Source organism: Astyanax mexicanus, chromosome 22, assembly GCF_023375975.1.
Source record: "Astyanax mexicanus isolate ESR-SI-001 chromosome 22, AstMex3_surface, whole genome shotgun sequence".
Taxonomy (NCBI): domain Eukaryota; kingdom Metazoa; phylum Chordata; class Actinopteri; order Characiformes; family Acestrorhamphidae; genus Astyanax; species Astyanax mexicanus.
The window spans coordinates 19,937,604-19,952,773 of record NC_064429.1 but is presented as its reverse complement, the minus strand read 5'-3'; the positions used below and the strand labels follow the sequence as shown (position 1 = coordinate 19,952,773).

General features: G+C 40.2%; 1 protein-coding gene across 4 annotated transcripts in view; it reads right to left on the bottom strand.

The window, feature by feature from the left end:
- The window catches only part of rtkna (rhotekin a), a 108,071-nt gene that overhangs the window by 46,349 nt on the left and 46,552 nt on the right, over positions 1 to 15,170 (bottom strand). The window contains exon 1 of one of the 4 annotated variants that reach the window (XM_022667592.2): positions 9,888 to 10,119. The exons of the other annotated variants lie outside the window; for them this stretch is intronic. Coding sequence (XP_022523313.1) covers positions 9,888 to 9,911 — 24 coding nt within the window. The 5' untranslated portion in view covers positions 9,912 to 10,119. Of the gene's footprint in view, positions 1 to 9,887; positions 10,120 to 15,170 lie in introns of those variants that run through there. 4 annotated transcript variants of the gene reach the window in all.

Sequence of the window (15,170 nt, the reverse complement as noted above, 5' to 3'; positions counted from 1 at the left end):
AGGGGCCTTCGATTCAAAGAACCACTGAAGCAAATCAAATGCATACCAACAGTTTAATATCATTCTAAAGAACCTTTGGGAGAGGGGCCATCCTTTATAATGTTGTATTTGCTTAAAAAAAAATGGGGCCAAATGGAAGTACAAAAAGTTCTTCAGAGCCAAGGAAAGCCTTTATGTTCCATTTCACTCAGTTTACATTACCAAAATAAGCAAATGTGATGTGTGTGATGAAGCATTCTGAGGTTTAAAGATTGTCCGCATAATGTAAATATTCTACTGCACTTTTCCTTAGATTTTTAATTGAACACCAAGCAAATCCAAGGCAAGAACCATTCTGGAACACTTCTTTAGAACAATGGAAGAAGATGAGTAATGTAAGGGATATGACTGGATGATAGATACTGAACAAAATGCCTTATTTCTCCAAAAGGTACAGATACAGACAACTGCATGGAAACACCATAGCGTAACTGTAAGCGATTATCAGTGATGGTATAGTTACTTTGAAAAAGTAATCCGATTACTGATTACTGATTACTCCTTTAAAAAGTAACTTAGTTACTTTATGGATTACTTGATTTTAAAAGTAACTAAGTTACTTTACAAGTTACTTTATTAGTTACTTTCAGCAGCTGCAGACACCACCTCCCGCCGCCTTAACATAAACATTAGAACCAGTTTTGCCAATACTCCCTTTATTGGAAAATGCATTTTTAACAGCAACAATGTATCTCTAGACATTTAAAGTTTAAACTATTTCCTGAAAAAATAAGTTTTTTTATAAAAATAAAAGACAATTTCTCTTGAATTAACTTAACATAAATTATTTTTTTTATAAAAAATAAAATATGGTCTTTCTTGATTTCACTTAACATAAATACTTAAAAAAAGAAAAATAAAAAAAAGTCTTTCTTGACCTGAAATATTTAACACTGTAAATCTTAGCATTGAACCAGTTGTTCTCTGCAGGGCAGCAAAGAGTGGTTTTATAAAACAAAACCGTGTATATGGTCTAGGCCAGGGATCACATATATGCGGACTGCGGTCCGGGTCCGGACCCAGACGTTGTCCAGTGCGGACCCGAACCAGTAAACTACTGAAAAGTATTTAATTTTGACAGCGTTCATTTAAAGCGCCAGAACTTTTCTTGTCTTTACGGTATACGTGCTCTGCGGCACAAAAACTTCAAACGCTCTCCTCTGCCAATCAGATCTGTGCAGACCGCTGCCCTGGCTAGTGAATTGGGACGCGGCCGGGAAAAAACGCCTTTATAAAGAGATAGGGAGCCCGAGAACTGGCGGAAAAAATTTTGTGTGTCTGTGTGTGAGGTGGAGAGAGAGAGAGTAACGCACAGTGACTTGGATAAGTAACTTTAATCTGATTACTGGATTGGAATTAGTAACGCGTTAGATTACTCGTTACTGAAAAAAAGGGTCAGATTAGAGTAACGCGTTACTGACATCACTGGCGATTATACTGTATAGTGTAGACAATGGCTGTTAGAAAATACAGATGAATCATGTTATGTTTTGCAATATTGTATAGATGCTTAAAAAACATATTCATGATTTATTTTAGTGGTTAATTTTTTTTTTTCAAATCCCACTCTTCTGACTACATAACATTTCATAAAATTTCATGTCAATCAAATGCATAGAGTACTGCAATATACTGAACCATATCCCTTGTATTAAGATACCTATTGTATCACCAGGTTCTTACACAGCTGTACTATAAAAAAATATTTTGATGGAAACAAAAAGAGATGGAAAAATGTATGCATGATGTATCAGTATTGGACACATTTTTGTCACAAAATGCAATCAGCAATCGATACGATATCTCAATAACTTCATTACTTCATTTAAGCTTCTTGTTCAATGTGCCTTGACAAGGAAGAACAGTAAAGACTTTTAATACCGCTAACCAAATACTCCTCTAAAGAGTACAACCCTCATAATCTGTATTAGACACTACAGAGCTATGCTTAAATGTGTTTTAAATGTGTTTGATTCAAAAAAGGAAAGTTAATTTCATTTCAGTTTGAGAGACAAAAAAAATGAACATTGCAGAAGCCCTGCCCAATGATGCATTAACAAGTTTGCCTAAACAGATTTGAATGGCATCCAGCCCCGCCCTCGAATGGTATCTGCAAAAAGTGTCAGACCCAAAAACAGTAAAAAGGTCCATCTCTACTAAGTAGCAAACAAAAATAAACCAACAACACTAAACAGATGCCTTTATTATGATGTTTTAATCACTGAATTACAACAAATTTATGCTTGTGGAAAGCTTGAAGTCCTACCAATTACAGAAGATCAATCTTCTTTATTACGGACTTAACGACACACTTTACAGATCTGTACAGGATTTAAATCCTTCACCATTCCTGTCAGTAATAAATTCCTACAGCTACTCAAGTAAAACTAATCCAGCTCAAATAGTGCCTACACTGTCAAATCCTGCAGGTGAGAGTTACAAATTCACATTACATTTCCCTTCCAGACAAGCAGTCAAGGTCAGAAAATCAAACCACCCTGTGCAGATCATCCTTTCAGCTTCTTCAGGCAATCTGTTACCGGCTGAGTCACCGTGTCACTGATCTCACACTGCAGGGCATTCAACTGTTCGGACAAAGGATACAAAAGTAAGAGTGACAGTGAACACCGTGTGCTGGGGTTGGTCATGGCCCATTAAACTCATATTAATCTCACTATAAAGAACAGTCCAACACTGCAGTAGAGCTTGTGAACTGCTGATACTAGTTAGGAAACAAGAAGATCAAACTTCTAGACACTCTGACCTTGTTTGCACTAGGGGTGGGACAGATCTATAATGCGATATATCGTATTGTTTTCGTTTGCGAAAGATTATCGGCGTGTGGCGTCAAATGACAATTATTTTATTGAAACATGAAAGGCTTTCTAAGCTCCTTAAGAATCGGCCCACAATTTGACTTACTAAAGTTGTTGCTTTATTACTCCACATGGTGGCGCTAATCAAAAGAATAGGGTAAACGTGTTGTGAAGTATATTGGTTGTGAAACTGACACACACCAATAAATCCATAATTACTGTTATTTGCTTATTTTGAAGTATTTTATTCTCTTCAATAACACCGATGCTGTGAAGTATTGCTGACAATTACCTTGAGATATACTGAGTAACACAGAATCAGAGTATTGCGATATCATTGCGTCTCTTCTGACAACTTTTGATTAGACTTTTACATCAATTCGTCTGAAGAGGGGGCCGGTTATAGTAAGAGTCTTCCAAAGTCCTCATCCTCAAGACAAGGCAGCGAGCTGCGCTTATGCACCAGCCGTGTGTATTACCATCATCCATTAGTCTGTTACTGAAGCGTATTCAGCTAACTTCTCTTCTTAAAGAAAAACTGCACATATATCTTGTATTAATTAAAACAGAAAATCTGAAAAGCGCCTAAAGATTTTCCTGGTTACCATATTTTGATCATTACATGTTCAATTGAATAATTTTAAGTCGACAACAGGAGCCTCGTCAGTCATTATCTACTGCAGCCAATCAGGTTATTATATCTTATTCAGGAAAAGACAGTTGGTATCGGTATTGATACTCGGTATCAGCCGATACCAGAAAAGTTCATCTTCTGTCCATGAGAAAGTCACAACTTTCCATGTCATCATCCTCCATGATTGTTTTCCTCATAGACAGACACAGAGCCAGCGCTCAATGACATACTGCCTAGTGCTAAGGGTGTACTAGGAGAAGTCCTGCAGTGATGGATGCTCAAATGCATCTCAGAAGAAGTGTTTTAAATGACTAAATTCTGGATGTATCTGTTCTAAATGCAAACTGGTCAAAGTGTCAACACACTTATCAATTTACTCTTGTATTTTCATATGGTTTGTTCTTATCCAGATATACTCCTGAAACTCAAAATGCACGAAGTGACCAGGTGTAAACAGGGTCTTAATCTACACAACCACACAAACAAGTTCATCCTCTTGCAGTATATGCTCAAAAAGATCTGTGTAAATAACCTAGCCACACGCAACCTATGCATGCAGCCCACACACTGCTCTTTCCTACCAGAAAAAAATAACAAATAACAATAAAAACATTCAAGCACAAAAGCACAAGCCTAAACACACATACACACACAAAAATAAACTTGGATTTAAGGCTCAGATCTCTGAAGCTGCTGGTGATGATATTAATATTGATTGTGAACGGTCAGAAGGTTTTCATGTTGGAGTGAAAACACATTATTTCCAGCAGCATCGTTCTTCATTTCAGGGTTATGGTTCCCAGTGTGAGTAATTTTTGAGTAAATGTCTTTAGACATAAACTGAGGCATTTTTCAATAACTCACTGCTGCTCACATGTTTGTGTGTGTGTGTGTGTTTCAGAGGTGTGTGTGTGTGTGAAAAAAAAGCTGACCTCTCTCATAAACTGCTGAATTCTCTATGGAATACACGCAGGCCACTGAGTCCTCTCTAAACCTACTGCAGCAGCACTCACGGTCACGCTACTGTGTTTGTGTGTGTATAAAATGAGTATGAGGGGGTGATGAAGCAAGAGAAAAAGAACCTGGACCAGAAGAGCCTGGACCACAGGCAAGAGAAAGCCAGGGATTACCACAGGACAGAGTGAGAGTGAGTGAGTCACTTTATATTTGTATGTAGGAGGTATGTACAGTGAAGCGCAAGCGAGAGAGTGCATGTGTTCAAACAAACTGCTGTACGTTTGCCCACTGAGCGCACATTAATAGAGATACCACCAGCAGCATGATTATGCAATCATATTAACAGCAGTAGTCTAGGTGGTCCAGAGCCATTACCTAGCCAAACACTGTAAAACAGTAGGAGTTATCAAAGCATTTGCTTGCCTAGAGCCATAATCCAACCAAATTAGGAGATTCTCCAGCGCCCAAACTATTCACAGCACTATTTAAATGAATTTAATATCGGTGGAAGCTTTAGGTAGTATTTCCAAGTCACTATCCAACCAAAATTAATTGAGGACCACGGTGTAATGTGGAGTCGTGTGCCAGTAAGGCACCACCCTACTGCCGCACACCTGGGGTAGATTAGGACAAACAGCCTCAGGTAAAGCATGAAAGGGCAAGCTTAGCCCTCACACAGAGGACACAGGAGCAGCATTATGGGCAGATTATCAGAGGGAGGCCTGCAACTCTGGTAAATCTGACTAGAACAGCCTGACTCAAAACAGCAAGCCAGAAGGTAACACAGACACATAAGCACCATGGAATGAATACTGGCATCCATCTGCTCTATCATTCACAAACATCATTGAAAGCATGCAAGCAGAGGAATGACAGCCCCAGCAGAGCAGTTTAGCCCATTTCCCCATTTTTACAAACACAATCATCTGCAGATATTATCTAAAGACTAATAATAATTAGCAAAAGGCAAACATTAATTACCAAAAACTAAACACTAGCTTATTAATTAGGCAAGCAGTCAGTCCTGTGAATGTAAAGTGTTTTAATTGTGTTTTATCAGCATATCACTCACAAATTTAAGAAGTATGAACATTCCTCCGTAAAAGAAGGAGTCCAAATAAACCAAGATACATTTAAAAATGTGCTACCACCTAGGAAATCTCCCAGTAAACCTACGAAAGTGTGGTACTACTTCTTCATCCTGGTCAGCATCCAGTCCAATTTATAGCCGTAGTCTTCACAAATCCAGCGAGTGGGTGCCATGCAGCCAAGCATGTTTATACTTCTGCATGTGCGTATCAGCAGCTCTGCATCGCTCTGCAGTAGGCCCTTCACGACATATTGTTTAAGCATAGTCATCGTGATGTGCGCATGCGCAATAGTCACATCGCAAGACGTGCAATATCACTTAAGGCAGTTAAGTCAAACATGTCATGTTGCAATGTTTTGATTCTTGACAAAAGAAGAAGATACACAGTGTTGTCTCTGTGTCTGTGTAAGTGACAGGCTGCTGCTTGGGGAAGCGAGGGGAAGGGGGAGCATTAGAGGGGGCAGGAGTAAACACGAGGTAACCGCATGGCCTCCATCTACATGGTTGGGCACGTGCTTGTAAATGCACGTGTTGAAAGCTGTGCACCTCCGTCCAGCACAGTTTTGCACAGATATTTCCAGTTTCAGTTGAATTCACACTTTTAATCCTAGAAAACGCTTTTTGTCGTTGACATTTAAACGGCTGATAAAAGGACCGATTTTGCTGTTTTCCTTTGGTTTTGAGTGCTTGGCGCTGACTCAGCTCTTGATCGGTCCGAACGCGAGACAGTGATGGGGATGGAGGGGACGGGGTTGGTGTATCTTGGGCCGAAAAAAGGAGATTTGCAATGTAATACTCTGCAGTTTAAATCGCGAAGGCAGGAATGTGTGGGCGGGAACGCAAGGCCTGGCAGACCAATCACAGTTGCGAATCTACGCATCACCAAGGAGTCCAAGGAGGTGCTTGTCAGGCTACAGCATAGGTTCAACGCTGAAGTATAAATTGGCCTTAACACACACACACACACACACACAGCTCCTTTTGGGAAGCCAGGGTGAAAAAGCTGATGATCTTGCAGAGTTTCCCACTAAATCAGGCCTGAAGAGCGATTGGCATTTTGTCTCTTCACCTGGACAGCCTCATAAAACAGAATGACAGTGCTGTAGCCTCTTCCCTGAGATTGAGATTGGCCACAACACAGTATTGCTCTCAGCATCACTTCCACTCTGTCCTGCTGCACTTCCTACATATGCGTCTCGGCATTTCCAGACCTAACCGGAGATAAATGGCACTGCCCGGGCTAAAAATATATGATGCGGATCCCCAGCAAATGGGTTTGCTCAGCTAAGCAACTCTCCCAAGACTGCTCCCGGACAAGCCAAGCGGAATAAACACTGGGGTCTAAAAGAAAGACTGGCACAGGCAGTAGGAAAGGGAAGAGTCAGGGAGCTGTGTTTTTTTTTTACTGTGCGTTTTTGTCTCAAATTTCTTTTGACAGAGTCCGGCTGTGCAGCTTCCGGCCTACACCTGTACAGGACACAACAAGCCAAGCTCAGATACTCTTCAAAGAAATGTTCCCACTGAGATGACCCATATTTCCCAGCAGTCTGACATCCTACTGAGACACATGATTATGTCCTTGATAAAGGTGGACAGCCACTGCAGACATATAGGAACATATTCAGGTGGAGCAAAGATTCATTGGTTGGCTGCATTTTCAGGCCCAGACCAGACTAAGTGTATGGTTAACCTAGTCATGATGGTGAAAACCAATCACTTAAAAATCATTAGCATATTACTATACAATATGCCAGAAGTCATGGGATAGCAAAGGTGAGAGGACAGCTTGGAAACACCCAGACCTGTGTGGGTTGTGAGGTTTTATCTTGTGAATGAGGCTGATCACTGGCCAGTGTGCTCATGGCAAGGCATAGAAGGCATCATCGCCCACAGTGGACCTGGCTAGAATTATTCATGCATCCAGACAAGCGAGTCAACAGCATACATTCCATTGACAATTTAGGAGGCCCCACATGCATACCCACCAGCAGATCAGCACATCATTATTTAATAGCTTTAATAGAGCAATGAACAAAAGTCCTATGACATGACACTAGTTTCTGTCTAGTGACAGTGTACTTAAATTGTATAAAGATGCGGAACCAGAAGCTAAATGGTACTTCTGCAGCAGTGTGGGTACTAAGCTTGAAACGGATCTAGTAGGTACCATTAAAACCTGTCTGCCAAACTTTAGAGATTAATAGCTCATGGAGCTGTAGCCGTCAAATCGATCCAACAATCCACGGATCTCACAAACGAGTTAAGAGCAAACAGGCTGTCTCCGAGATTCATCATCTCTGCTGCAGATGACCTTTTCTGAATCCGACTAAGGAGTTTTAACATAATTCAAGCATACAGTCTCACACATGTACATATACATTAGCTGAGTGTCTGCATGCAATGGAAACAAAATGTTAAACAGACACTCCTCTGGATGAGGGAAAAGGGAGGGTACAGTACAGGTAGACAGCTTTGGGGTCAAGTTTCCATTAGAGAGGAATTTCTGTAAGTTATGTGGCTATTGTGGGGCCCCTATTCATTCATCACTAGATGAGAACCCTGCAGGGTATGAAATATGCGCTGCTTGATGTGCAATACCAAGTCTGTCCCAACAATAGCTGGAATGCTTAAATTTCACAGAGTCCCAGGATAGAGTGTTGGAGAGCATGCTTTTAGTAAACTCAATGTGTGGCAATGTCCCGGGCAAACACTACAAGAAAGTGGGACAAATAAATGTTATAATGTCTCCTCATGATCATCTCTGGGGTTCCAAAGCATTCCAGGGTTCTAGTCCATTGTGAAACAACATGGACCCTGCAAGCAAAAGAGCCATTAGCACATTTCTTCACCAGATATTGACACAATGTCCTGCAGCAGATGGCCAAACAGGAAAAACCCTGAACACCATTCTATGCAATAATCACATACAAGACCCACAGGGCAAAGAAATAATTGATAATCAATCTGATTAGAGTGGGTGTAATTCAATTACTGAAATTAAACTTTTTCCAATATGGACAAACAGACAGAAAGCTAATGCTGTGGAATTAGACACAGACATTTGAGACTTTAAGATTGCGGGTCTGCCAAGGTACTGTGAAAGGAATGGAAAGAATGATTGAGAAAGAGGCAGAAACTGCCTTCTCCATGTGCAGAGCAATGCAATCATCTTTCTATCCACCTATATGTATTTAATATGGGTGGTTGACAAAGAATACACTATATTTGAATAAAAAGTATTCACACATCATCTTAAATCATTGATTCTTCCAGTTTTGTGCATTTGCTGGACTCTTCTCTTTCTCTACTGTCCAGGAATTTTGGAGAGGAGCATTGCTGTAAGGGTATGATTGCACTGAGCGACAGCTGAATGATCACCACCTCACCCCATCTCTTCCCACACTCATTCCTAAAGCATTGGTTTGGAACACAGATCCACAGCTCCACAGCTCCATAGCTTAAGGTTTTGGGAGGGGGGGTCAGCTGGGTTATACATGTGTAGTCCATGCCAGCTGGCTTTTTACATGGTGCCAGTACGATCATCAAAATGATAAAATTATCATATTTATATTTGCTCTTAAAGAGAGTTGTATTATATTAGAAGAACTTCCTACAGGAATTATCCAAGATGTGTGTCATGTCAGCAATTAATAAAAGTTAGTTAGTAAGTTAAAGTAGGTTAAAACATTAATTAGATGTGTGCAGTGTGTCTACAAACATTTGGAAAGAAAGTGTAGCCCATGTAACCTAATATACTGAAAAACATATGACTGGAGAATAGCATATTGTGACATGGGTTATGTCCACTATAACATATCATTTTGTTTCTCAACCCTACTATCCATTCATCCATCCATTCATCCAGAAGCTTTCAGTTTATCCAAGTGTCTGATACCTGTCTAATCTCTGCTTATGCACATCCTGCACATTCCTCTGTCGTCAGTGAGTTTATCTCAGTCTCTAAACAGCTAGTTAACTAGTTTATCAGCCAAATAATACCAGAATAAGCAAAACCAGCAGATACACACTCGCTGCTTTTCGCTTAATCACGCTGCTTATATCTTCCCAGAGCGCGAGGAAGCGCGCCAAAAAAGCTCCTGCGCGCGCGACCGTGTGGAACGTTTACCTGATTTGTAAACTGTAAAGGCTAACGGCCACCACAGCCGCCTGAGGTAAACCCGCCTGAGGTAAACGCTAACATTTTTAATGTGTTTTACACACATTTTCCTCCAAAATACACGCGCGACTCGAACATTAAACGCACAAAAGTAGTATTCAGCGTGTTATTACGCGTTTTATACGAATGCAGTCAAATTGTTTAAAAATAGCGTTTAATGGGTCTGAAACTTACTCGCTGGTTCTTGGCGTTGTTCATAGTGTTAGCTTAGCTGGCAGCTTCGATCCGGTCAAACGGCTTATTAACTCTCAGATATCCAGATCTCCACAGCCACAGTCCGGGATGACTTCAGTCAGAGACCCCCATCAGCTGGAGGGCTCGGTTGCTAGCATGGACATACCGAGAGAGATGGACGGTGCCGCGTGTGTGTGTGTGTGTGTGTGTATGCGTGCGTGAGTGCGCGCGCGTGTGTGTGTGTGTGTGTGTGTGAGTGTCAGTGTGTGTGTATGCGTGCGTGAGTGTGTGTGGAGGGCTGGCTGCACTTAGCCAAGCCCACTACAGCTACTGAGTGGCTCTCCGCCGCAGTAGAGCTGACATGAGGAGGTGTGTGTGTGTGTGTACGTAAGTACGTGCAGTCCAGCCTATTTCAGAGTGCTGAGCACTGCAGCCTGCAGGGGTTACAACTTAATGCCAAGTTGTTTTAAAGGCAATTATTATTATTATTATTACGACCCCGGGGTAACAACAAGGTCAGAGCTCTAGCTAGACCTGGACTTGTAGTTTTTCACAGCCTGCAACTTTTCTTTTCCACTCCTTTTCACCTAGCTATAATCCCATCCCCAAACTGTTATCTAGCTCTATCTCCCACTCTGTATCTCTCTTTTTCTCTCTCTTTCTCGTGCACTGGGATTACATCACTGTGCTAACAATAGCCAGGAATGCTACACGTGCACCCAGTTGCTTCTGCCATTTAAACCAGTGAGAGATTCTTTTGGACAATCCTGGTTAGTGTTGCAGTTACTGCTTGGTTGGTTCCCAACTATAAATGCTAGTCGCCCAATACTCTAATCTACACTGATACTGATATTGGATGTTTGATTGGATATCAGCCAGTACTGAAACTACTAAACTTGATTTAGCTAATTAACTGTGCCTCTTAAAATTAGGCTATCAAACTCAAAGTCCTTGAACGCTCTGCCTAACACAGAAGAACACAGAGTTATTTAAGGCTATTATAGAAACTGCTTAGCTTCATTTAAGAGAGTAAGAACTGGGAATATTAAATGAAGCTTCTTCCACCTCAGCCCACTGCTTTTCACTGTTCAACCTAAACTTGTTTTTCTTGTTTTGTTCAATTTATTTAGGAAAAAGCAACAAAAAACACTATACTACTAAACTTTTTAATGAACTGCGCTCTAAAATTAGCTAATTCCAACACCATGTGTAGGTGTGTAAAGTTTGAGAAAGGTTACAGATCGGTGCACTGCAAGGTTTGATACGAACAAAAACAAACTACAAAACAAAACAATATGACGCTAACTTAGGAACCCCTTTATTGATCCATGTGATTCTCACATTTGAACTCCAGAGAATCTCCAGAGAATCAGGTGCCAACTATATCCAGAACTGCTCTTTCATGCATAAGTTTCTCATGCATTCTTACTATAGGAAAATATTATGCATGGCAGGCAAGGGGTGAATCCTCTGTAGCATGTGCAGAAAGAACAGCATGACTAGCTGTGAGTTCTCTGAGTATTCTGAGAGTATTCTGCTTAATGTCCAGTACAACTTATACAAAAATTTGCATTCTCACACATAGCTCCTCCAGGTATTCTCAGGAAAATTTTGGGTTAGTGTGCTTGTGTAAAAGGGAATTTAGATACAAGAAGGATGAAGTGGGGGGTACGCACTTGTAAATAGCACTAATTTTGTATACTTCTTGCGACTGCATTCACAAAACTGTGACATTTGTACCATGACGGTTGGCCAGCATTTTCTAGCATCAGACTTATCCCGATACTAATTATCCCATATTTCAGTCCTACCATACTTAGGGCTGATCTCCAATACAGAGATTAGGCCTAATTGTGGAATATATTTTCTTTTGAAAGGAAAATCTCCATTCAAAATGCTGTGTAGCCTTGCAGGACTGGACTTAATCCCACTCTGGGAAACTTGCCCATAATTTTTCCTATTATAAAAAAGTCTTGACAAATTTAGTGCATGGACAATTCACAGAATTACGTGTGCACACGTACATGCCTTTAACTTCATTTAACCAGTAATTACTGCAATCTGGTAGAGATAGGACAGTACACAAAAGGATAATCAACTGTGCTCAGGAAAAACTGTCAAAAAAATTAAGTGAGCAATAATAAACAGTGCGGATGTTTGAGTTAATTATTCTTGACTGAATTTGAACCATATTATCAATATTATTTTAATCTATATGCATAAAGATTTTTTTATGCTAATGCTCACGATAAAAGGCCACTTAGATCTGTTAGTATAAAAAAACAACAGATGACATGCAGTAATCAAATTCTATTATTTCACTTCTGATGTCAGTTGCCTGCTTTGTGTGTTCTCTATAGAAAGGCTCTGATCTGCTTTAATCACAGTCCCACCTGTCCGGTTGTCTGATCAGGGGGCATCTGGAGGCTGGAGGCTGCCAGGAAGCTGACAGACTTGTACCCAGATTAAGATGCTTCTGATGGACTCCGCCAGGAGCAACAGCAGGCACCATTCAGCCTCGTGGAAAACGGCAGAGTGGGCCAATACTCAAAGGAAAAGTCCCAAATGGCTCGGTTTAGTGGTCCAAGACGTGATGGTGGTAACGGAGGGTGTTATTCAATTAGGATGATGTCAGAAAACGTGTATTGTGTAGGCGCAAACAGAGAGCATGAGGGCAAATCGATCTGACTCTTGTTGTGTTCTAGATGTTTGTTTTCTTTGCTGTTTGCCAAATAAATTTTATAAAAACACGAGAAAAAAGAGAGAAAAAAAGGAGCGTAGGTGCAAGAGAGGTGTTTTGCTTGTGCAGTGTATAGAGTATAAGAGTGTGTGGGTGAGAGTGGGTGTGAAGAGCAGTACAAAAACTAAAAAGATGGAAGAGAAGACGGACCAGATTGTGGAAAACTGTACTTTCTGTAAATTTTGTAAGAAAAGAGGTGGGATAACAGAAACACTGGAGAAGAGCCAATTAAACAGTGAGAACCAGTGGGCTGAGCTAGTGAAACAGTTTAGCACAGTTTAGCAGAAAACACTCAAAAACCAAAATACTCCAGCAGTCTGTTCACACAGAGGAACTGTAAAACATATCTAGAGCACTTGTGGAATGGTTTTCTAAGAATCTATGCCCACTGGTACAGTAACAGGATCTATGGTCTATGAACAGCTGCACTATTATTACACATAGCTGTGGACCATGGGGTGGGTGTGGAGGCAAGGGGAGGAGAAGCTATTTACTTGTATATTTGTGGGTGGCACATTCTTAAAAGCTACAAACTTTAACATCTTTCATTTCTTTGTAAAACTGTAGTGAAGTAAAGTTGTTTTTTGTGTTTGTTTTCTTAGTCAGTCTGGTTGCATTTTAGTCTCACCCTTTGGAATGGTAGCCCTCCCTAAGTTTGCCCTTCACTGTATTGTTTTTTGGAGCGATCACACACACAGCATTGAGCTTACAAGTTGTCAGAGTGCTCGAAAAAACATTCAAATAGAAGTAACCATTCAAATATTTCTCTGCCAAAATATTTACAATGATAACAGGCAAAGCTAACAGGCTCTGTAAGTCTCAAAATTGTTACCCAGGCACAGCAGGCAGGCTCATCAGATTGGAGCAGGACAGTCACAATGCTTACAGGGACAACAGCTACCCTCAACAGACTGAAGATGGACAGGCAGAATAAATTAATATGGGCTCAAAACACTATCAAACCCAGTGCCTCCTTATCGTATAACTGCCTAATTGTGCTCCCTGTGTTTATCAGTTGTTTTCTCTGGGTTTGTGACAAAAGGCTGAGAACATGAATGATAGAGAGATGGGAATACATGGATAGATGAAGCACTTTTTTTGGTTTGAGCCTTTGGTGTTCTAGTACATCAACTAGTGGCAGAAGAGAACATATAGCACCTTTAAAAGGTGGAAAGGGTTATTTGTTGCAAAACCACTGAAGCTGTAAAGTATGTTAATGGCTCATTTATGTTTTACTCAATTTTTACTTTGGCTGAATCCTGTCAAACCACCAGCATCCAAATGTCCGAAAAAAAGGGCCAACATTATTATCTCTACATCACACTGGAGATTCTTAAAAAGATTGGAGAGTTTAACTGAAACCATGTTACTAAATGATTCTTTAGAGAGGCAACATTTTATGGCATTGCTTCAAAGACAATAATTCTTATTTGAATGACAGAGCCTCCACTGAATACCAATGCCAAGATTAATCACATTTTAAATACACAGAATTCAAAGCAAAATGACAAAAGGTCTGAAACAAAGAACAGTGCCAGACATAGACATGAATCTATAAAAGACTATAAAGACATAGATAATATTTAGTTTTATTCAGTTGTCATTAAACAGACCAATAAAACATATATGTAGACAATGTGCAGTTATCAGGAAACCTTTACATGCAAGTCCAAGGTCATGTTTTCACAACCAAATGTACAGCTTATTCCAGTGATGTCATGGGACCACTCTGGCATTGGTATTTGATCTGTGTATCCACTTACCATCTCTGCCTTTCTGAACTATTTCTATGCTGTTTACTTCCTCACTGGGGAAAAGTCATTCTCCAAACAAACTAAATCTTATTTCCCATCTCAAAGAAGTCAGTCTGAGGACATCTTCCTTCCTTCATATACACATTAGATTCAATACCATTCCTCATTCCGCTCTATGTTTTGTCACAAACCGATCTTAACTATTGCATTGTTTTTGTGGTCTATTGCTTTTAGGTCTTTGGTTAAACACATGGATTATGTAACTGGCATTTGTTTTCTGGAAGGGGTGGCCGGGAAATATGTTTATTGCCTTTTCACCACTAATCAGTTTGGGGCAGACTGGGACATAAGCTATGATCACATAAGCTATGAACAAAATACATTCAAAATTAAATTAACATCCAAAACAGCAATGGCACATTAAAACCGCATTTAGGCTGTAACCGTTATTGTTTCTAATCCCACAGTAGTGTTGAGCAATATATGAAAAGACTACTTAGCTCTTTAACTTTAGTCACAAAGCATTTAAAGTGTCCAAAACCAAACATTTATTTAAGCTGTTAAAAATATTCACTTAATTTGACAATATTATCAGACATATTAAATGACATTTGTTTTTAAACAGTTCCAGCTCCTAGAGCACAAAAGAGCAATGCTTCACGTAAAGTTTTGGTTTCATCTTCGCCTGTGTCACAGGAGCAGTTAAGGAGTTGTAGTGGATAACATCTGGCCTTATGACAAACAATGTGTTCGAGCCTACTGTTAAAAGGGCACATTATTCAACCATAG